The sequence below is a fragment of the Onychomys torridus genome, chromosome 11 (assembly GCF_903995425.1).
Source record: "Onychomys torridus chromosome 11, mOncTor1.1, whole genome shotgun sequence".
In the NCBI taxonomy this organism is placed as follows: domain Eukaryota; kingdom Metazoa; phylum Chordata; class Mammalia; order Rodentia; family Cricetidae; genus Onychomys; species Onychomys torridus.
This window is the reverse complement of record NC_050453.1, coordinates 76,240,508-76,263,930: the sequence shown is the minus strand read 5'-3', so window position 1 is coordinate 76,263,930 and position 23,423 is coordinate 76,240,508. Positions and strand designations below refer to the sequence as shown.

At 40.4% G+C, this 23,423-nt stretch overlaps 1 protein-coding gene across 1 annotated transcript in view; it reads left to right on the top strand.

Moving 5' to 3' along the window:
* Positions 1-13,421, top strand: part of Cntnap5 (contactin associated protein family member 5) — a 902,127-nt gene extending 888,706 nt beyond the window's left edge. The window contains exons 23-24 of the mRNA XM_036201821.1: positions 2,961-3,032; positions 5,926-13,421. Coding sequence (XP_036057714.1) covers positions 2,961-3,032; positions 5,926-6,122 — 269 coding nt within the window. The 3' untranslated portion in view covers positions 6,123-13,421. The remainder of the gene's footprint in view (positions 1-2,960; positions 3,033-5,925) is intronic.
* The last annotated feature ends 10,002 nt before the right edge of the window (positions 13,422-23,423 follow it).

Here is a 23,423-nt window from a genome sequence, read left to right as displayed (position 1 = left end):
AGAAAGTTGTTTCACATCTGGGAAAGATGTCTATACCCTGGCCAGCAAGGTCTTCAAATGAGTCATAAAATTCAGGAAAAGGGTTTTAAATTATTAGTTTACAACATTAACTCTGATGCATCAGTATTAAGCTACAGACTGGTATCATATATAGAAAAAGGAACAACAGAGTCTTGATTCAAATTGTTCTTTGACACTCTCAGTTGGCAGAAGGCCTTTCTCAAAGGAAATGTGTAAGTATTGTTACATATTTTTGGTGAGATCTAGCATATTTATTACTGGGTAAAAAATTACCTTTGCTTAGTCATCAAGAAATGTCTAGTATTATATTTAAAAATGGGAGTCCTTATATGATGTAAATATCAAATGTATATATACACATATAGTATTAAATTATTGACAAAGATATGGTACTAGATAAGTAGAGAGACTGATAAATGGTCTGTAGATGGATGGCAGGTGGAGGATGGATCTACATACTTGGATGTGTTTATACATCTAGGCTATGGCATTTAGTTTTGAAGGAGGGAGAATTAAAGCTAAGATTGATTTTAAAATTTAATATTCAATGTTGATCAGTTCTAAAAAGGAGACACTCTTGAAATATCTCATCACTGTGATAATAGTTACTTTGCAGAACCTGATCACCAACCATACTATTGAGAATGTTACCTTAGCAGATCTATAATGTTTTCTCTGTAGCATTAGTAAACACTAGGGAATTAAAATTAAGTAAGTAAATTAATATGTATTAACCTATCAACATCAAAACATGTTATTTACAATGTTAAAAGTAGAGCATGGTCTAAATAAAGTTGGAACCAGTATGATCTGTGGAGAAAATGGAATGGTGTTAACTGTAGACAGTTAAGATTTGAGTATTCATGGAGAAGCAGGAGGAATTCCAGGACAGAAGCTTGGCATAGAAGTATGCCAGAGTAAGGAGGGTTTAAGGACACAGGAAGTAGAATACCTAAAGGCTTGTCATTCCTCCCTTACTGCTCTCCCTTCCTGACTCCTTCCTCCCTCCCTGCCTTCCTGTCAGTCTCCCCAGCCCCCTCTCTTTCTCTCTTCCAAGCTCTTCCCTCCCATTTGCCCTCTGTCTCATTCTGCATCCCTGTGGCCCAGAGTCCCCTCTTAAGTTTTCCTGCCACTGCCTTCTCTTTAGCTCCCTCTTTCTCCTTCCCTAGTGAAGTGAGGCTTGCAAGGCTGGGGGCTCTCTCCTCTCTCCCAGACCCTGGATTAGGCACAAAAGACATCTGGACACCTATCTTCAATGAATAATCCTTTGTTAAATGGTAAAGTGTTGTGGGCCATCCCCTACCCCCACATTTACCCAGAGTACTCTTGAGTAGAAGCAGCAGAAAATATTAGTTAGAAGGATAGAGGGGAAAGAAAAAGATAGAAGAAAACACTGGATAGCCTCCAGAGGGCCTGAATCCTAACCCATTGGGCTTTGACTGTCTCTGCCCAAGGGGATTTAAAGGAATGGCAAGGGGTGGATCAAAAGACCTCCCCCCCAGCACAGCCAAGTGCAGACCATCTCAGACACCTGCATTCAGGCCTGTGGACCAATCATCCTCTCTATGTGGACTTGCTGGGTAAAGCTACTAGGAAACCTAAACGGGTTCCAACAGTGAAGAAAAAAGCGGCTGCTTTCTGACTCGGGCAGCAAAACAGCATCAATGACCTTGCAGGAGTGATTTTTAAGAAGAGAAAAGGGGGAGGTCTGTGTTAGAACGGGCTAGCATGTGACTGCATATTTTGATTGACCATGTTAAGGAAGTGAACTGAAGGGGGCTTTTGATTCCTGGATTCGATAGTCATCCTCAGGAATGAGTCTGGCATAGGAAAATGTCCAAATAAGGCAATAGGGCTTGGTGGCTAGCTTTTGGGATGTAACCTACGGTTTACAAGGGAGAGTAGAGGGGGAAGGGCAAAGCCTGGCAGAGCCACTTTACCAGGCCCAGGCCTATGAGGGCACGTCACCTATCCTCTTCTTCATTCTTTTCTTCTGTCCCTCGCTATATCTTTCTCTGCCCTTTTCCTCCACCCACCCCTTCCTTCCTCCCTCCCTGTCTCCCTCACTTCACGGCTTCCTATCTCTCTGTTGCTCTCAATGTCTTCTTCCCCCTGCCTCCCATCCTCTATTACATGGCAAGTTCACGGTCACCTTCCACTACACAGCAAGTAAAAGCCCAGCCTGGGATGTATGAGACCCTGTCTCAAAAGAAAAATAAATTGGGCTACAGCAATGGCTCAGAGGTTAAGAGTAGACCCTGGACAGCTGCTCTTCTAGTGAGGGATGCTCTGAGGTGATAATTCTTCCAGTTCTTTTGGCCGTCCTTGTCAGTAGACTCGGGTCCTCATACAGCTGAAGAGGACACTGAGGCACAGGGGAAAGTGTGCTTCAAGTAAAAGGCAGCTGTCATTCCTAGGAACTCTCCATCAAAGCAGAGAAGGATGAGGGGTGACTGAAGGTACATGGGCCAGGCACCAGCCTCACCAGCTCAAGGCTTCTCGCACCTTCCTTAGAAACTAATGAGGACATGAATTATGGGTTGTAAGCAGGACATTTTATTCATTTTTAAATATTTATGAAGTGCGTGTATGCACATGTCATGAAGTGTGTAGAGTTGAGAGGACACAGCTTTGAGTGTCTGATCTCTTCTTCACTGTGTTTCAGAGGCACAGGCTCCCTTGCACCTGATCTGCATATGTGACTAGCTGCTCCCTCACTGGGATTACAGATTGGAGCCCCAAATTTCAGCTTTTAATGTGGGCTCTGGAGTTGAAGTCAGCTCATCATTTTAAATGCCATTTATTTAGGTTTCTTTCAAAATGCCAGTTCATATCTCACTGTAGGAATCTTGTTACACTGCACAGTTGTACACTGAGTATGCTCTCCCTGTGGTTGAATGAGGAGCAAAAGTTACATTTTGGTCTTTTCTTCTATCTAGATCCCTTTGGAAAGACAGATGAACGTGAACCACTTACAAATGCAGTCCAGAGTGACTCTGCAGTCATTGGAGGTAACCTGTCTTCATTACTGAAAGCAAGAAAGATATCTATGATCCTGTGCTCTGCAGAAAAGTACCTGAAGCCTTCGTTACCCATGATCATCTAGCACCCATAACCAGGCATTGTCTGTTAAGCTCTTAGCCTCTTTATGCATGATGAAAGATTAATAGCAGGCTCTCCTCCAGTGCCAGCAGCTCTGTGGCTTAATTCTGCCTCAAATTCAGCACGCAGCTGAATCTGAGTCAACAGCTGGAGCATTTACTCACAGACAGGCAACCTGCACCTTGTTCATTGCATCCAGCTGTCACTTCTAAAGCACAAATAAAACAGACTGATAAAACCGCATGTGGAAAGAAGTCACAATGGGGCAAAAAGCTGGATGGAGCTGCAGCCGTTTTCAGTGTTCCCTTATGGAGTGATTTGGGTTAGATCTAATGAGCAGGGTGAAGCCACATGACTGAAGTTCCAAATCCAGCAGCCTGTCTGGTTATGGATGTAGAGTTCGCCTGCTCTGCTTATAACTCATCTCCCACCACCTTCCCTTGCTTTACAGTTCTTGAGCTATGTGTTGGACTCACCCTGCTTCACTCTTGTCTAATGCCTGCAGGAATTTGATGTTCCCATCTGGGTCTTGCAACATGGAATGACTCCCAAGTTTTGTTTAATGTAAGATGCTTGGGATATGGAACTCCATTTCCATTGGTGACTTATAACCATAGCAGGTGCCTCATCTCTGCCTTCTGGCAGCTGGGATGAATGAATTCACACCAGATGGAGTTCTTTAAAAGTCGGCAAGAGTCATCATTTCACTTCTATTTAATTAGCTCCAGTTCTGGGTCAGACCTGTACTAAACACAGAGATACAGGATGAGAGATATAGTTACTGCCTTCCTAGAATGAGCAGAATGGCTAAGAATGAGATAGGCAAGCAGGCAGCAGGGACAGCACAGAAGCTGGTTCCAAAGAAAAATGGGAACAGAAGGACGCTACCACAGCAGCATCCCAGAGCAGGAAAACCATGACCTTTCCTTAGGGAAATACTCAAAACATCCTTGTGAGCTGAATGCCTTCTCCAGGGAAGAGAACTGAACCTGATTTTTCTTTGAAGTCAGTACATGTCACAGAGAATTTTAAAACTCTCCCTCTTCCGGTAAGTTTTCATTTGATGAGGAAAGACTGTAGGTTCTGCCTTCCCCACTCATTGGCAAGCTCCACTGAGTCTTTCTAAGAATGGGAAGGTTATCACAGCCCCACAGGACATCCTGGGAAGCTTGCCCAGCTTCCAGCCTGCAATATTTCCTTCAACCCAGCAGTAGAAAACAGGCAACCTGTAAGAGTGTGAATTGTTGAGACCAAAATTGAAAAAGCACAGGGGCAAATAGCCAAACTAATGGAAACACATGAACTATGAACCAAAGGCTGTGGAGCCCCCAGCTGGATCAGGCCCTCTGGATATGTGAGACCATTGAATAGCTTGAACTGTTTGGGAGGCACCCAGGCAGTGGGACCAGGACCTATCCTTAGTGCATGAGCTGGCTGTTTGGAACCTTGGGCTTTCACAGGGACACTTTGCTCAGCCTGGAAGGAGGTGACAGGACCTGCCTGTACTGAATCCACCAGGTTTAAATGAGTCCCCAGGGGAGTCTTGGCCCTGGAGTATATGGGAATGGAGGGGAGGGTCTGGGGAGAATGTTGGGGCAGGGGTGGGAGGAGGGAGGACAGGGGAACCCATGGCTGATGTGTAAAATTAAAACACAAATAAAAAAGAGAAAAAAAGTCATTTTTTTAAAAAAAAAAGAAAACAGGCAACCTCTGCCAAATTGTAAGGCTCTAGTTCATGCTTCAGATTCATTCATTGCCACCCAGACTAGACAATCTACTTTGGTATTTTATTTTGCCTTGTTCTAAAATAGTTGGGAAACATGTTACTCAATGATCTCAGAATAGATGACAAATGTAAGTGGTCTTAGTTATGGTCAAAAATTTTAAACATTTGGTGGAAGATAGGTCTATATATCTAACTTTCTGACATCTATTCACATAAATAGTAATTAACAATAACCAACAACTTAGAAAATATGAAATATGCAAATATGTAAAGTTTATCATAAACAAAATTATTTTTAGTGACCAAAACTTAAGTGTTTTATCACTATTAATTATTAATTTTGTGTGAATACTGTTTGTTGCTTAGTGGCTTGATTTTTTTTTTTTAATTTATTTTGAAATAAGGTCTCACACTATATCCCAGAATGGAGAAATGGCAGAGAACACAAGAGAAATCTTGCATCAAAACAAGTGAAGGCAAGAACAGACGACTCCTAAGTTGTTCTTTGACATCTATGCAAGTGCTATGGCAGCCAAACACCTCCAAACACTCACACTCACACATCCCCACATACACACACACACACACACACAGACACACACACACTCACACACACAAACAGACACACACACATACACACACATTCCCATACACACACACACACACACACACACACACACACACACACAGAGGGGTGGGGGTGGTGGCATTTAGATCAGGGGATTCCTGGCAAGGCTTCGTGTATTTTAAATCTCGGAAGTCTGGATTTGATCCCTAGCAATGAACGCAAACAACTCAGAAACCACACAGACCCTTTGTGGTTCTAACTCCATGTTTATTCTTAGGTCACCATCATGACTTTCTAGAGAAAAAGCCTTTCTCCCTCATTACTCTGCTTGCAGGAGGTTTTGTTGAAACTGCAGGTCAAGGGCTTCTCAGCAGGCCTTTATTTCTGCATACAGAGTAGATCTGTGTTTGTGTGTTTGCTTTGTTGTTTTTTCCTCCAAAGTATGTGCTTGTCTAGACTGAATTTTCTCAGTGACAGCTTTCATCTCTGTCCCCTCTTTTCCCTACAGGTGTCATAGCAGTGGTGACATTTGTCACCTTTTGTGTCGTCGGCATCATGACCCGCTTCCTCTATCAGCATAAGCAGTCACACCGCACCAATCAGATGAAGGAGAAGGAATACCCAGAGAACTTGGACAGTTCCTTTAGAAATGACATTGACTTGCAAAACACAGCCAGCGAGTGCAAACGGGAATACTTCATCTGAGACGCCACAGGGTCACCTGGTCCTCTTTTTTGTGGGTTCCCCCCCTTATTTTCTCTTCTCTTTCCTGTCTTTTAATTTAGGTATTCTCGTTCTCTCTTTCACCATTAATTTTCTGGAACACTCCTGCATCCACCAAGAGCATTGATCCTCTTCACCCAGCTCAGGAGATCAGGGAGCAATAGCTACTGTGGTCCACTGATATATGCATCATTGTGAAAGTGAGCACTGGAGACACAGAGTTCACTCTTGTAAACAAGGAAGAACACCTGTGTACACATATATACTCGGTGTTTGAGGTTGAGTTTTTAAACTTCACTCCGCAGTTTCTCAGGCACTTGCTCTTGCCAGCTCCCTTTAGAGTTGAGCTCTGTGGCATTGGCTTTAACAATTGTCTCCAACATGCTGCCCCATACCATATTGGTAGGTACTGTAGCCTGAGAGGAGAAAAGTGGTAGGTGTGTGTGTGTGTGTGTGTGTGTGTGTGTGTGTGTGTGTGTGTGACAGAGGCAGACAGTGTCAGGTCATCCTTTAAGCAAAGAGTCTATTAGGGAGTCCAATAGAGCAGGAGGGAATGAAGTAAATCCACCCAGAGAAAGCAATGTTTGTTCTTTTTAGGTCCCTTGTGATAGGGTAGGGAGGTTGGGAGATGTTATGATACAAAGAAATTCTTCTAAAGCAGACATCATCTAACCAGTCTTAGAGACATTTATTATTAATTTTTTATTTTGCTTCTTTTCTTTTTTTTTTTGTGGCTGAAGCAGGTATTTGTAAAGTAGCCAGGACATTTTTCCTAAGACACCAATTAAAGACCAATGAGCTCAGTGAGTGTGAGACCCCTGGCAAGGTCACAGTCATGTGTCCTGCCTGTAGCCTTCTCCAGTTAGGACTTAAATATCTGGAAGACTCTGACTCCATGTGGGCACAGGAAAACTTGGCACTTCAGGGAGAGAGACTATACATCTGTCTGATGTGGGAGCCCTTCATAACACCCATAAAAACAAAGAGACTGTATTTAGAGAGTCTAGATTATAAGAGCACCCAACTGGGGGACCCAGAGCAGAGGGAGACCCTTCTGGCCTGCTTGTTTTGGTAGCATTTTACAAGCAACCGGAGACATCTGTGTTAGTTTAATGTTGACACCATAAGTATCCCCCTACTCCATGCATCACCCTTTCTATAGAGTTTCAGTACTTTCCAATATGGCATAACTGAGCATTTACTGAGTTATATATGGAAGAGTGAGCAGTTACTTTGTGTCTCTCTTGCTGTTCTGTTTTGAGGCATGGATTCAGTACCCTGAAACCAGGAGTCTTCAAAAAAGCTTTGAGGAAGTAGCTGCTCCCAGAACTTTACAACTGCCTTCTCCACTATACTACAACATGTTAGCTAGGTTATTCCTCAGATTGTTATATTGAGGAAAAGATATACATGTGTCTGTATTGTGGCAGCACAAACAGAATTCAAATAAACGTCTAAATTAGTTCCATGAAAAATGTTTGGCCCTCTTAGCTCATCTTGGAGGAGAACTGAAAAGAAAAGAAAAGAAAAACGTAAGGAAAAGAGCTGCAAGAAAAAATGAGAAATATCCAGCTGATTTATCCCCAGCCATCCACTCCAGAAAGATCCAGTAAAGACAGAATGTGCAGGGAAGCAAGATTCACATTCTAGAACACATGTTATTAGTTCACTGACAACTGAGCTCTTTTCCAAGAGGCAAGAGCCTGGCTATTGTGTGTGGCAGCGTGGCCACCTTAGCTCAGGGGATTTGAGGGAAGCCCTTAGTTTGTGAATCACATCACATTTCTGAGTCTACACCTGTGTATACAAAGGTGCCTGTGCGCTCACTTTCCTTGCCCAAATAAGGTAGTAATGCATCTGGCTTGGCGTTCTTTTGGTAGAAAAGCATATAGTTATTTCAAACAGGCATCTCGAATTTGTCCATGGTAGGTAATCCTGATCATTTTTTAACTCTGCTCTTGGATCACCTTGGAATAAAGACAAGGGAAAAATGACCACCCAAACACTTTAGGACTTAGGGAATGCTAGAAGCAAGATTCTTGTCGGTTCTCTTTGGAGGGCAGACCTGACAACCAGTAGGTCATCCATCTTAGAAACTGTCCTACCTCTGATTGTTCAGCACTTCCCTGGACAAGAGGTTCACAGTGAAGCCCTCATTAGCTTCATCCAGGTTCCCATCTGTACCTTTACTTCCCTTGCAGAACTACAGAGGTAAGGATTAGGTGAGGCATCACAGTCCACTCTGAGATATTGTCCTAAATACAAGTTCTTTCCTTAAAATTTTCTATGAATTCTTACACACCCTTTTCCTCTTTTAGGATATTGCTATCCTTTTGCTAGTGAATTTATTTTAAAGCAATTCTAACAAAGATGTTCTTTTTAATTTTTCTATCTTTAATATGACAAATAATCATCTAATAAAATGAGAGATACTGAAAGTCTATTTCCCTATTCCCTTCATTCCCTGTTCTCCAATTTCTACTTTTGAATTTTCTGGCTCTATAAAAGGTTGTATAAATCACCTGTTTGCTTGGCTGCATATTTCCCTGCTTCCAGAAATGAATGTTGTGCTGAAATTTAGCCCTAAGCATCTCTATGAAACAATAGGTAATGGAGAGTAACCATGCTGGAACATTTTCTAACTAGAATCCTCAGAAGCAAGCACCATATTTTTCTGGCATGATATGACTGGATAAACATGTAAGTACAAGATACATCAGTATGTATGGTTTCCTCATTCACAATATGTACTTAGAGATAATCATATAGGGAAATGTGTGATGCTAGTCTCTGGCCTCTGCATAGCACACATTTTACTGGCTTCATCCCTGGATGTGCAGGCCATGCATACCAGGACACTGGGCATGTAGACCAAATGGCGGATGCATGCCGAGATGGTGTATTATCATAAGTAGTCTCAGGGCAAAATCAGAATTTCTTCATAACCCACAACACACACCAGGTGAAAACATCTAGCACTCTGTATTCTACTGTGCTGAATACACATCACAGCTAGAAGGAGGAGTATGTTTCAGAGTTGGTGGCAATATTTGTTTGGTTTATGCAGTTATTCAGTTGTCTTTTCCACCTTCAAACGATTACAACCCCAAACAAAGGGGAGAGTGTTCAAATCTTCCTTTAGCTGTCACTTCCCTCAATGGGATACAGGTTTCGTGATGCCTCCTAGTATATAATTATGTAATACTCAGTCATTGATGCCTTCTGTTTACAAAAAGAATTTGGGGAATATGAGCCCTTTACAGTAAGACAAAAAAAATGCCTGTTTAATATCTCATCCTAAGTTGCTGTTTCACTGATATTATTCCACTGAACTAATCTATTGATGCAAGCAACTGTATGTTTGCTTACCCTAAAAGATTTTTAGCAACAGCTGTGATATTCGGTCCATGCATAGGGTAGACTGCTGTGGTTTCTTCAAGAAGTAGGCCAGGAAAACAGATGTTTATCATTTTTCTGGATGTCTATTTCATAAATAGATTAACTCAAATTCATCTGAAAAACTCTGGAGCTGATACTTTACAACTTTATTCTCTTTAGAAATCAGAAGTGGCACTATCTCAATTCTCAACTTTTGTCAGAATCCTGACTAATATGTCATAGAAGAAGTAGTACCACAGCTAAATGAGTATGCAGTTCTCTTTCCCGTATTCAGTCATATGACATATGTGAAACATCTGACTCCCGAGTATTCTGTTAGATACACAAATATTTACTGTCCTTGTGCACTTAAAGTGCAATCTTACAGCAACAAAAGTGTGCACACAGCACAAGGGAGCAGAGAGCAAGAACTAGGCACAGATAATTTACAAATGACTTTCCAGAGGGTTCTGAAAGTCAATGCATTTTGGGGCAATTTTTATAATTTTGTGCCTCATTTATTAATTCTAACAGAAACAATTGCTTTGTTTGTCTTCCCCAAAGGTCATGCAGACATATTTCTGTAGAGGGTGGTCAATGGACTCTTTGGACAGAGAAAGAACAAAGGTCCCTGTATCTGATACACTTTCTTTAAAGAGGGTTTACTTGGTAGCCCTGACAGGTCTGAGACTCTCTATTGTAAACTCACAGAGAACCACCTAATTATGCCAAAGTGTAGACCACTATCCTGCCTATGTCAGGTATATTGGAAGAGGCGCTAAGTTCTCTATGATCTCATATCAGTTCCAGTTAAGGCTTTCCACATGTGTGCCCTCTTTGTATGGCAGACCTGTGTAAAGACTGGAGAGAAAAGAGCAGTCTCTAATTTCACCCTCCTCTGATTTCACTTTTTTGGTGGATATTCACTTATGGCCATGGCTCTTTTACGTCTCCCTTAAGCTGGTTGGTATTCTGCCATTTTTAACACTCCCCATTCTGCCCTAAAGAAACATTTGACTATATTTAAGTAAATCTCTGGGGACTAGAAATTATCTATTGAGTTAATAATTAATTGATGTGGTGTCCATCTAAATGAGGTCAAACTTCTGTGTTCTACATGAATGTTTCCAACCCTGAAGACCATGCATGCTTTCTCTCCACACAATATCACTTCAATTAGAAGACTCACATTAAGAAGTTATATTCATAACATCCCCATGGTATCCATGGATTTGGGCACCAAGCCTGGGGAACTCATGCTTGGTTTGTTTGTCTACCAATTGCTTCACTTCTTTTGAATTCCCTAGAGCTACAATCCATCAACCTCACTGCAACAGCAGTCTGGCAAAAGGCTCTTGAGGCACCTCTATAACTCTGCCACTCATTACTTCCTGAAGCTATTGTTTGGTTTGCTTTGTCCTCCACTGACCCACAGGCCACGTTTCAACTAAACAAACAAAGAAGCCATGTTGTCCCTGTAAGTGGCAAAGGAGGTTAATGGAAGGATGGTATGGGAAAACTCAAACATGCATGAGTTCTTGAAGGATGCCTGAATGCTGTGTCATATCTCTCATGCAGATTGGAAATGTTTTCTTTAAAAGATTCACAATGTATCTGAATCACTTCTTTACCAGTTTGAGGGGCTTTCTTCACCTCTCTTCTGGTCTCACCCAGTCTTCCTCAAGTCATTGATTTTGAAAATGTTAGTTGTTGTTCTTTCTCAGCTCTGTGTTCACAAATTCTAAATAGCTGATGAACCTAAAAGGGGAGAAGATACAACACACACACACACACACACACACACACACACACACACACACACATACACACACACACACAAGTAAAAATGAATAGGGCTGTTCCTCAAACATTATACAGGAAACTATATGCATACCTACTTTGTAGGAAGAGAAAGTATGATAACTTTGTTTTAGAAATTCTTTAAATGACTCATACAAGGTTCTAATTACTGTGTTGCTATTTTTGAGTAATTCAACCCTCTTATTTTGCACTGAGGTACTCCGGGGGAGAGTGAGAAACACATGTAGTAGTGAAACAGTGTACTTTGTAAGCTAGCCCTCTGTCGTTTGTAAAGTTTATTGTCTACAAAGTGATGAAGTGGACACAAGCAGCTTGGGTAATAGTGGGCTTTTGTATTAAAACAGATTTGTTGGGAGTTTGTCAAGGAGGGAGAGGGTATTCATGGAGCAAGCAATGGCTGCTGGAGGTTAAAGGGGCCAGAGCTTTCACCATGAAATAAGGATGGTTCCTCTCCCCACTTTCCTGGCTCCTAACTCAGGAGTCTGTTTCATGAATTTGTCTTACACCTTAGGGAAGAGGCAATGTTATAGGCCCTGCATGAGAAATGTGTTACTCATCTTTACATGGCATTTTCACCCTACCCCTGTGATTTTCAAGTTTTATGTTTCACTAATATAGTCCAAGGATGCTTTAGAATTATCACCACAGTGATTTTATCTGCTCAGGGTGAGCACCCAGATGACAGTTTAAAGTAAAATAAACTATGGACAGGATCTTCAGGTCCATTGCCCTTATTTTGATATGCTATGGATAGAAGTCCTAAAATATTGGACTCAGCCTAGTGGTCTTTCTTTTCCCTCCCTTGGTCATGCCATCCATTGGCATGCCATAATGATAGAAAGGCAGGATGCTTCCTATCACCTACAGTGTGTATGTACTTCAGAAAGCCACCACCCAACACTCTGAGAATACTCTTCCCTTACTTCCACTCAGCACAGAAGTACAGCTTGCATCAAATAGCAGGTTAAAATGAGGAGGCTAGTCCGAAGTTATGAAAAAGGTGATGTGTGCCAGTGATTAAAGCCTGGTCATATTTTCATGAGCATTAGACTATGCCATGCTTCAGATCCTGGCAGGAAATCTCAGAGCACATGAAAAAGGCAATGGGTGTGCAGAACAGGCCTCTGTCACCCTGAAGACCTTGAATGCTCTTCCCCCAGATGGAGCCATTTCATTACAACCTTACAGGATAAAATGAATGGACCACTGACTAGGTACACTTTCACATTGTAGTCAGCCATATCCCAAAGGAGGTATACAAAGTAGCTTAATCTCTTCTCTTTGAATGGCGGCAGCAACCAGTGTGACCTTGTCCTGCCTTAAATACTCTTGCAAAAAAAAAAAAAAGTAAGTAACCACACCTTGCTTAAAATAGTGTAGTTATATTATGAGAAGGAATTCATATTTGGTGAGAATCAATGTCAATAATTTTCTCCTTACCTTGTTAATAGACAGGCTTCCCAATAGCCTATGTTGTCTTAGACACTTCCCACAGATAGCTAGCCTATGGCAGGAAGATAAAACATAGGCAAATGAAGATACTTGATGCATTCTAATTACATCCTATAAAACAGGCCACAATTCACATTTGGTTCATGGGATTCCTAAATCCCTAAGACAAAGAAATACCATGTCCATTTCAACCTAGAAATTAGAGCCTTTCTGGAATTTTCTTTGGAAAAATGAGAGGTCAGGGAGATTGCCTTTAGCAAATAATTAACAAAGTATAAATTATATATATACATATATATATCATTCTTATATACATATATGAATGATATGTACAGGCTTTCTTTGATAAAAGCACAACAGAGGCAAAGCAGACCATATCCTCGGAGATTAGCTGGAGACTCCTTGTTTCTTTGGTTATTATAGTTTTTGTTCCTGTGTCAGAATCCCCAGTTCCATGTGATGTTGCCTCATCCCACGTCTGTTTTGTATACCATGTAACATGTCTTAATACACTGTATGGAGAAAGTTAAAGTTAGCCTTAGAATTCTTCGTTTTCTATGCTTTTTGGTGTACAGAAGAATGACTTACCTGTAAATATTGTATATTTAATAAAGAAAGAATTTTGTATCATTTTGTGTGGAACATAAATATGTCTTGCTGTGTTGTTCTTGGGTTAATGAGGAGTCAAGTAATTAATCCCTGAGTGCCCACTCTGATTTCTTAGATCATTAACTCCTAGCCAACATGACCCATGGAAAACAAAAAAAACTCCTACTTTCCAGGTTTATTGATTTCAGTGTAGCTCAAAGTAGTGTCTTGGGTTCTTTCATGCTTACCTGACTCATACCAAACTGCACAACAGGCACAAAAGTGCACATGAGCAACCTCACTGATTTGGTAAAAAGGATCTTAAACCATTCTGACTTCAGCATCTCCCAGGAAACCTATAGTCTTGTTGATTCTTTCTCAGTGTCCACTCACAGCACCAGTATTTGTGTCTTAGCTTGCCTACACTTCCTTCTTCTAAAGGACAGTTAATTACACAATAGCTCTGTTAGAAAGAGCAGATGTACATTCTGCTGGAGTAGATTTGTCTCTATATAGTGTTCATTTACCCTTGTGTTTATGAGTCATCTGGTGGACATAGACTTATCAATAAAAACTGAAGGTGATTTAATGGGCTGCAGATGTAGTTCAGTTGGTAAATAACTTCATAGTATGTACAAACATCCTGGGTTTGATCCTCAGCCCCAAACAAACAATGCATAATTGTACACCTATAATTGCAATATTCCTTGGGAAGTGAAGGCAATAGGACCAAAGGTCCAGGGTCATCTTTGGCTACATAGTGACCTTGAGGCCAGCTGGACGCACACAAAACTGTCTCATTCAAACTCCCAAGGGAATTAAGTCTGACAGATAGGACATTTCCAAAATCCATAAACTGCTCAGTCTAGAATGAATTACAGAGAAATTGGAAGGAATGAGAACAAAGGAGGGGGTAATTTTGTAAAGAATTGGGACAACAGAAACAAAGGAGATTCTAAGTGTATCTGTGCCTGGGAGAAATCAGTGAGGTTTGCTGATGCAAAGGCAGGAGAATGTGAGAGAAAACAGAATCCAAAGACTGAATATTTGAATTTTACAACAAATGGGGATGGTAAGAGTTTTCACTGTATTTATAGTGGGGAGAAAAATGGAAGCTATTATTTGAGGGAAATGGGCTACACGAGGCTCCTTTAAAAATATACGTAGGTTCCTAATTAGAGACACTGAATAAAGAAAGTGGGGAAGCAGCAGATTAGAAGTCAGCTGAAAGCGATGAGGACTACAGAGATTCATGGACCAAGGCTCAGAATTCCAGAATATAAGAAGTGCATGGGTACAGGAGCCAGCCAGACCCATCCTTTACAAAGCATCCTTTAATATCCCAATGCCTAGTTTTGTGACTCAGAATGAAGCACTGAAATCCCCAGTTTTGCTAATAAAAATTGGAGAACAAAACCTAACCTTCAAAGATCCTCAATACCAAATTAAATAATTTTTTTAGACCACTTAGCCAAATATATGCTCACTGAGGTTCTCCCAAAAGCTACTTGATAACTACTGTGTGTGTAGGGGGGGTGATGGAGGGAGGGAAGCAGGGAGGGAGGGAGAGAAGGAGAGAGAGAGAGAGAGAGAGAGAGAGAGAGAGAGAGAGAGAGAAAGAGAGAGAGAACACATCTGTATCAAACACTCATCACACTATTTTCTTGAGGCACATCATCTCACTGAGTCCAGTGAGCCCCAGACATCTGCCTATCTCTGTCACTGTCTTTCCAGAATCAGTTACAGGTAGGCTCTGCTGTCTAGATTTTCCACATGGGTGCTTGGGCTAGAGCTCAGCTCCTTATAGTTGCATTGGAAGAGCTTTTGAACCCAGTCACTGCTGTAGCCTGCTATTATTTTATAATATTTAGAAAGCAAGTGATGTATGCCCCAGAGAACTGGACTCCCAGATGCACATCCCTGCTCCGTGCTGTTAGTAAGTAAGTGATGTTGGAAATAGCATCTGCACTTGGTTTGGCTGTCAGAGTTTAATCTAATAATCTTGAATAAATATAATTTGTGTATCATCTGTAGAAATTGATTGAGATATTCTGCTGGAAAGTGATGAGATGATTCTAAATAATAAGAAAACAGTAATGATCTTAAAAGAAATATTCGCAGTAACTTTCAATAGTAATTAATTGACCTCACAGGCTTCTGGCAAGGCAGTTGTGTCTTCAGATTTCAAGCCTTCTAGGTGGCTGAGAGACAGCAAACAAACACATCTCTTCTCATCCCGAGGTTCATTTCCTCAGGACACAAATGTTGTTGGTTGTTTTTCACTCTTTTGGGGGGGTTTGCCACCCAGCTCCCAAATAAATCACACATGGGGGCTTATTCTTATTTATAAATATCCAGCCTTAGCTTGGCTTGTTTCTTGCCAGCTTTTCTTAACCAATCTAATTTATCTTTTGCCTGTGGGACTTTATCTTTCACCATTTCTGTATTCCTTTTCGTTCCTTCTTACTCCATGTCTGGCTGTGTGGCTGTGTGGCTGGCCCCTGTTGTCCTCCTCCTTCTCTCACTCTTTCTTCTACCCTCTTCCCAGATTTCCTCTTCTCTTTTCTCCTCTCTGCTTTCCAGCCCTGCCTATACTTTCTACTGCCTCACTATTGGCTGCTCAGATTTTTATTAAACCATTAGGTGTTTCAGACAGGCACAGTAACACAGCTTTACAGAGTTAAACAAATGTGACATAAACAAAAGTAACACACCTTAAAATAGTATTTCCCAAGACACAAAGGATTTTTAAAACTATTTTCATGCATTCAAAAAAGTTGAGTTTCCTTCCTACTTTTTTAGAGGCTTAATCATGGTCACTTAAAGAATGAAATAGATTAGTGAAAGATTATGTGAGATGGAATCCACTTTAAAATGTGTCTGCATTTTCTTTAAGATAATAGAATGCAAAAGAAATCTCTCTGTGTTTGTGTGAGTGTGAGAGTGTGTGTGTGTGTGTGTGTGTGTGTGTGTGTGTGTTCACAGGTATTCAGAAGTATGGGTGTATATGTGAATGAAGAATAGGAAAAAATGTCAGGCAATGATGATGTTCTTCAGGAACCATGTACCAAGATATCTTAGAGATATGCTCTCTTACTGGCCTGGAGCTTACCTCATTGACTGGGAATGAGCTGCAACCCCTTGAGAGCTGCCCAAAAGTATTAATAGGAACAGACAGAATGTCTGGAAGGAAACTTTCAAAATACAAATCCCAAGGTGCTGTAATGAGTTCCCACAATCCCTCCAGCTGACTGGGACCCCCTCCCCGCAACTGGCTTATGAACCACAACAGTTCATTGTTGTTTGTTGTTTTCTGTCACAGTTCTGGATATTGGTAGTCTGAAAGAAAGGTGCCTGAATGACCAAGCTCATATCAAACTCCTAAGAAAGAGCCTTTGCCCAGCATGCACTGCAAGAAGGCCTGGGTTAGACCTCCAGCACATTTAAAAAATGGATGTGGTGGTGTATACCTGTAATACAAGTCTTCATGTGGTAGAGGCAGGAAGATTAGATGTTGAAGGTCATCCTTGGCTACATAGCAAGTTTAAAGCCAGCCTTTGCTATTTTAGATCCTGTTTCAAAGATAAAATAAATGAAAAATAAAGTTGTGCTCATATTCTACCTTTACATGCTGAAAAGAGAAGTTTCCTCTTTTGTAAGAGTGGGGATTTCATTCATGGAGGCTGCACCCTCACCATCTAATCACCTAAGATCCACCTTCTGAATGGCACTTTCTTCCTTAGCATTACAGTGTGAGTTTTTGTGGAGAACACTAACATTTAATCTCTTACCCACCAAGTATTGAGTTATTTTTCATGGTGGCTCATGAAAGGAATTTCCCTGGGCCAAACCTTGGTCAGGTACCTGCTCTCACAATGGCTACTCAGAGCCAAAGATGAGGTTGCGGAGCTCCCAGATATGCAGCAGCTGTGGATGATCTCTGAATGTCAGGCTGCAGAGAGGCAAATTTCTTTGAGTACAGCATCCACCCCAGGGAGGAAATATGAGCACTCATAACAGTGCTGACTAGTCAGAAAGGGAAATCTGTCTCAGCCATGGTCTCCCAGAAACTGAGAATTCAAGTTTGTCCTTGGATCTATAGATCTTTCACAGGAGTGAAGTGAAATTGGCTTTGGCAGAAAGTGGACAAGCACCTCTTTTCACACATAAGCACAGCGCCTTTCTTTGCTCACCCTCTTGTTTAGACAATCTAACACCCGTGCTTGTCTCGCAGGGCTCATGGATACAATGAAACTCTTTGTTAAGGCTGACTGGTTCTTCCTGTATGACATAGCTAAAGTAGTCAAAGTCAGGGAGACGGAGAGTACATGGACAATTGCTTGAGGCTGCATGGAAAGGAGAAGGGAGAATTATTATCTATTTGATAGGTACAGATGTTCAATTTAGAGAGAAGAAAAAAACATTGTGGAGGGAGGAGGTGGCTGTAGAACAATGCTATATGTCTCTGAATTGAACACTTAAAATAATGAATTTTGTTCTATACACTTTATCATAACAAAAAATGGGAGTAGTGTTCTGAAATGAGTCAAATACTGTCTTGATAGGCTGTAGTGGTTTAGCACCTACCTGTAATCACACACACACACACACACACACACACACTCACACTCACATCACACTTACACACCACGAACACAATCACACTTACATCACTCACACACTCATACCTGGAAAAACTGAGTCATCAGTTGTTGACCTGTGTCATGCACGTGTGTATGTCACCTATTGCTGTGACAATAAAGCCACAGGAGAGGTAAATGTTTTCTTCAGTTTGCACATAAAGATTTCTACTCTGAACAAAATAATTTGCTAAATATAAGAGTCTTTCAATCACAAATGCTTTTGCCAATCCATGAACTCAATTTATCATTTGGAAGAAGTGAATGTGAATGCCTCTAAACAAATCACATGGGGAAGGAGTCATCACATCACTGTTTCAGCCTGAGCCATACTTGTCTATTCTAAGCTTGTGAGAGCTAACTTGTAGTTAGAGTTTTCCTGCCTGGCCCAGTCAGGACAAATCTCTCTCACCTGCCAGTCCCACAGTCGCTCAGACCCAACCAAGAAAGCACACAGAAACTTATATTGCTTACAAACTGTGTGGCCGTGGCAGGCTGTTTGTTATATACCTTTTTTATCTTAAATTAACCCATTTCTGTTAGTCTATACTTTGCCACATGGCTTGTGGTTTACCAGTGTCTTTACATGTTGCTTTTCATGGCAGCGGTAGGCGGTGTCTCTCTCCAACCTTCTACTTCCCAGAATTCTCTTCTCTCTTGTCCCTCCTATACTTCCTGCCTGGCCACTGGCCAATCAGAATTTTATTTACACAAAGCGATATCCACAGCACTAACTTAAATAACACATTTCTTCTCTGGTGCAAAAGTTCTAAGACAGGCTACTCTCACTAGTGACATCTGAATGATACCACCGTCTCAGGAGATAAACAGGTGATAAAGTAAATTGTGAACAGCGGTTAATGTCCACATAAGAGCTTCTCACATCAGGTAGGTGAGGACAGAGTTGAAGCAGGGACAGTGGAGCTGTGGTCTGCCAGGATCACTGTGTCCCTAGAAAGCATTCTGATAGCCTCATGTAACATTTTGGTAAATAGTCATATTACTTTTGATTGTTGAAAGTACACTCTAGAAATGAGGAAACTATCCCTTGTCTTACACTAAAGCATGTTTATTTCAAGTGTCTTCCAGAATTTTCTCCTGGGTAGGTTGGCCTCCTGCCTCTGTAGTAGGGGAAAAAGAGAATAGTTAACAGCTAAGGGTACTAAAAACACTACTCCACTGAGAACAGCTATAAAGTAAACTATTTCCAACAGAGGCCACTATTGTTTTTCTCACGGTATAAAAATGTCTGGCATGGCAATGAGAAGCTGGCAATTTCTGCTTGGAGAGAATGCTGTGCTCTGTCCAGGAATCTCAGTCAGGAACTCCAGCATGGCTGTTTCAGCAGGGCTTCCCTAGGCTTTGCTGGTGGATGTTGTAAAGATTTAATTTGCTGGTGTTTTGTTGTGTTAGTGCTGCTTCCATCTGTCTATTTGCTAACTGCTTTATTACTTTTGCTTTCCATATACTTAACAAACTCATGCATTCAAAACTGAAACTATGGCTGTCATGAGGTCATTTTCCATACCAGACAGCCTTCTCTCAGGTCTGCTTTTTGTTCAATAGAGAAAGTAACTGGATTTTCTTTTTTTTGTGTGTGGATATCTACAAAGCCAAAATAACACTTGTTTAAAGCTAAGGATAAAAGAAAACATCGTTTAGCACCTATATTGTCACTAAGTAGAAGTTCTCAAGTTCTTTCCCTGATGGATGTATAATGAGTACTCATCACTAAAGGCCACCATAGTATAGGAATACTGATATTCTCATGAAACAGGACTCTCAGGAGCACTAGATCTTATCATGGGGATTCTAGGCAGGAGCTTGCAACTGCCCTGAGCAAACTTCAGAAAGGAACAAAAGGAACTGTAGTGTACTATATGTTTAACATCCTACTTTGTCTTCTCTTTTAAAATTTTGAGCAGCAGGTAACCATACCAATCACACTGCTAAAAATAAGTAGACAGAGTCAGTTTCATATACTTGTGTGTACAAATTCTTTGATACTTAATCTTACATGAAAAGACATCCTTTTGTTTTGTCATTGTGTAGGATTTGTAACATGACTTTATAGTATGAATTCAGGTTAAATATTCCTAACTCAAAAATATAAAAATGCAAAATGCTCAGAAGTTTAATATTTTCATGTTTTTAAAATATAATTTTTTTCCACTTACCATATGTAAAATAATATCAAACTGATGGCACAAGTCCATTTTCATGTAAGTATGTAATGTATATCCCCCCAATCTCCGACCAACTCTTTCTTATGACTTGCCCTCCAGACAGCTTCCAAACTTCACAAATGAGAGAAAACGTTACAATATTTATCTTTCTGAGTCTTATATAATTAATTTAATATGATTATTTTCAGTTACATCCATTTCCCTGAGAATGTTAGAACTTCATTTTTGCTTATGAGTAAAGAAAATTTCATTGTTTTATATTTCTTTATCATTTCTTTGGTTTACACACACTCCTGTTTGTTTTGTAACTTATCTGTTGTAATACTGTGGTGGCAAACACTGATGTGAAAATATCTCTCCACTATGTTGACTTGGAGACCTTAGGTGTAAGCTTACAAGAGTGGTATAATTGGGACATATTTTTCAGCCTTTTAAGAAACTTTCATACTACAAAATTCAAACCTTTTTGAACACCAAATTATATAACAAATGGGAAGTTTACTCCATACTTGACAGACAGTATGCAAGTATACCAACACTCCTATAAACAATCAACTCCAAAGTCTGTGTATCAGTTGTTGTGTTCATACTTTGTGTACAATAACCAAACTGTTTCATACTATGCATGAAAATATTCTAAAATACAAAAATAATATTGAATGCTTTTGGTCCTTGGTATTCCCATTAGAGGGTGTTCCACTTGCATTATATATTCCTGTAAATAACATTACCTGTGAGGACTATGCATTTTCTCTCTTATTCATTTACTCATTGATCAGTGACCAGCCCTTTCACATGGACTTTTAGAAGATAGGAGTGATCATTTAAGATATGGTTGTTTTGACCAAGGAAACACTACTTTCTTGAAGATAAGTGAATGACAGCTGATATAGAGAATGGCCATGAGTTATACTTCCCATATTCAAGATGACACCTAGCTGGAGGTGTTATTTCATTTCTGTCTCTAAGGTATATGATGAAGAAGAATCAAAAGCTCTATAAAAAAATTGCACTTTAGAGAGAGGAAACAGCCTCTGAAAGCAAAGATAAGGTAAGAGCTGATGTGATGATTAGAATGCAGGTGAAGAGCTGCTATTTAAAAATGACAGGTAGCATTGCTGATGTGTGGGAGTGACTGTATATCATTGGTTGCTGCATTGGGATAGAAAAGCAAAGGTGACAGATAGAGAACATGTAAAAAAGCTGATGTTTAGTTCAGGTTGCTGCTGGGGAAACAATAGGGTTCCTTTTCGTTCTTAGTCTTACTAATAAAAAGAATTTAAAAGCACACTCAGTAGACCAATTTTATTATAGATGAGGAGGGAAAACAATGGACAGGAAGGTTCTTAATCTTGGTAAGAAGAGAGAAAGCAATGTCCTGCTAAATCAACTTTCTAGAGAGCCAGCAGACCTGAGCCTCGCTTAGTCCAAGTTCAAAAGCATTAGAACCTGGGAAGTTAGTATTGTAGCTCTCCAAAGTTGAAGGACTAAGAACCTAGGAGCAGCTTATTTATGCTGTATTCAAAAGGCCTGGATATCTGTTGTTTCATTGTGCAGTCTACATACAGTAACAAAGGGATTGGCTCTTGTCTGGTCTCTCTCAGTTCAAGCCAGTTGGACACACCTGCAGACTGGTGTGAAATCCTTACACACTCAGCTCACCCAGACTCATATGGTGATGTGATCCATAAAAAGCCTCACAGTCAGAAACTCCTGGCATACCAACTCAATAGTTTCTTTGTTCCATTCAAGCTGACACACCTCCAGTCAACTACCACACAAGGTATTTGGTGTCAAGAAACTTTTATCTGACTCGGTTCTCTCCTGAGCTGAGGACATCAAAACTTAAACACAAGCATAAAAGTGTTACTTGACTGAGAAGTTATGAGTAATTAATAAGATGATAAATTTTCAGTCATTTTTTGTAAGCTATAAAGCAATATAAACATTAGTTATCAAGATTGTACCTACTCACTGGGCAGTGGTGGCACAGGACTTTAATCCCAGCACTCGGGAGGAAGAGTCAGGTGAGTTTCTTTGAGTTCCAGGCCAGCCTAGTCTACAGAGCAAGTCCAGGACAGGCTCTGGAGCTACAGAGAAACCTAGTCTCAAAACAACAACAACAACAACAACAACAACAACAACAACAACAAGAAGAAGAAGAAAGAAAGAAAGAAAGAAAGAAAGAAAGAAAGAAAGAAAGAAAGAAAGAAAGAAAGAAAGAAAGAAAGAAAAAGAAAAGATTGCACCTACTAATCAGGAGGAAGTAAAAATATTCAATAACTACAGTATAGACTGGAAAAAGATAGCTAGCTAATACTTTTAGTTTCAAGGTCCACTTTCTGCTTAGGCTACTCAATTCTGTTACTAAGTTGGGAGTGAAAACAGCCATAGATATAACAGAAATAAATTTGTGTTTGGTTTTTCCAGTAGTACTTAATGCATGAAAGTGAAATTGAAATTTCTTATAAAATGCAAACAGAAGACTGGAAAGATGGCTTGGTGGATTATACACCTGCAACACAGTAGTGACGATGAAACTGAGATTTCCAGAACCTTCATGGGAGCCCAGTAGGTTTGGTAGCCACCTATAATCCCAGCATTGGAGGGCAAAGAATAAGGATCCCTGGGTAAAGCATGCTGCCTATTCTAGGTGGAACTGGTGAGCTCTGGATACAGAAAGAGACCCTGCCTTGGTAAATAAAGTGAACATCAACCAAGGAAAACATCAACTTCAGGTCTCCATATGTGTTTATATGAGCAACACACACATACACACACACACACACATACACACACACACAGATACAAATACTTATACACAAGTATGCATATAAACACACTTAAAACAGACAAAAATCATGTAACATGAAATATTTTCCTTTAGACATTTTTTGCCATTTGAAAATACAAAATAGACTGAGTATAGTGGTATATGCTTTAATCATATCACTTTGGATACAAATGCAAGCAGATCTCCATGAGTTTGAAGACAGCCTGGGTTACACATTGAGATCCTTTAAGAACAAAAGAAAAGAAAAAGAAAGAGAGGAAAGAAGGAAGGAAGGAAGGAAGGAAGGAAGGAAGGAAGGAAGGAAGGAAAGAAGGAAGGGAGTATGCAAAATGACCTTAGTTTACTGATTATATAAAAACAAGCAATTGACCAGGTTTCACCTGTAAGCAGAGGTTTTGTTTGTTTGTTTGTTTCAATAAGACAA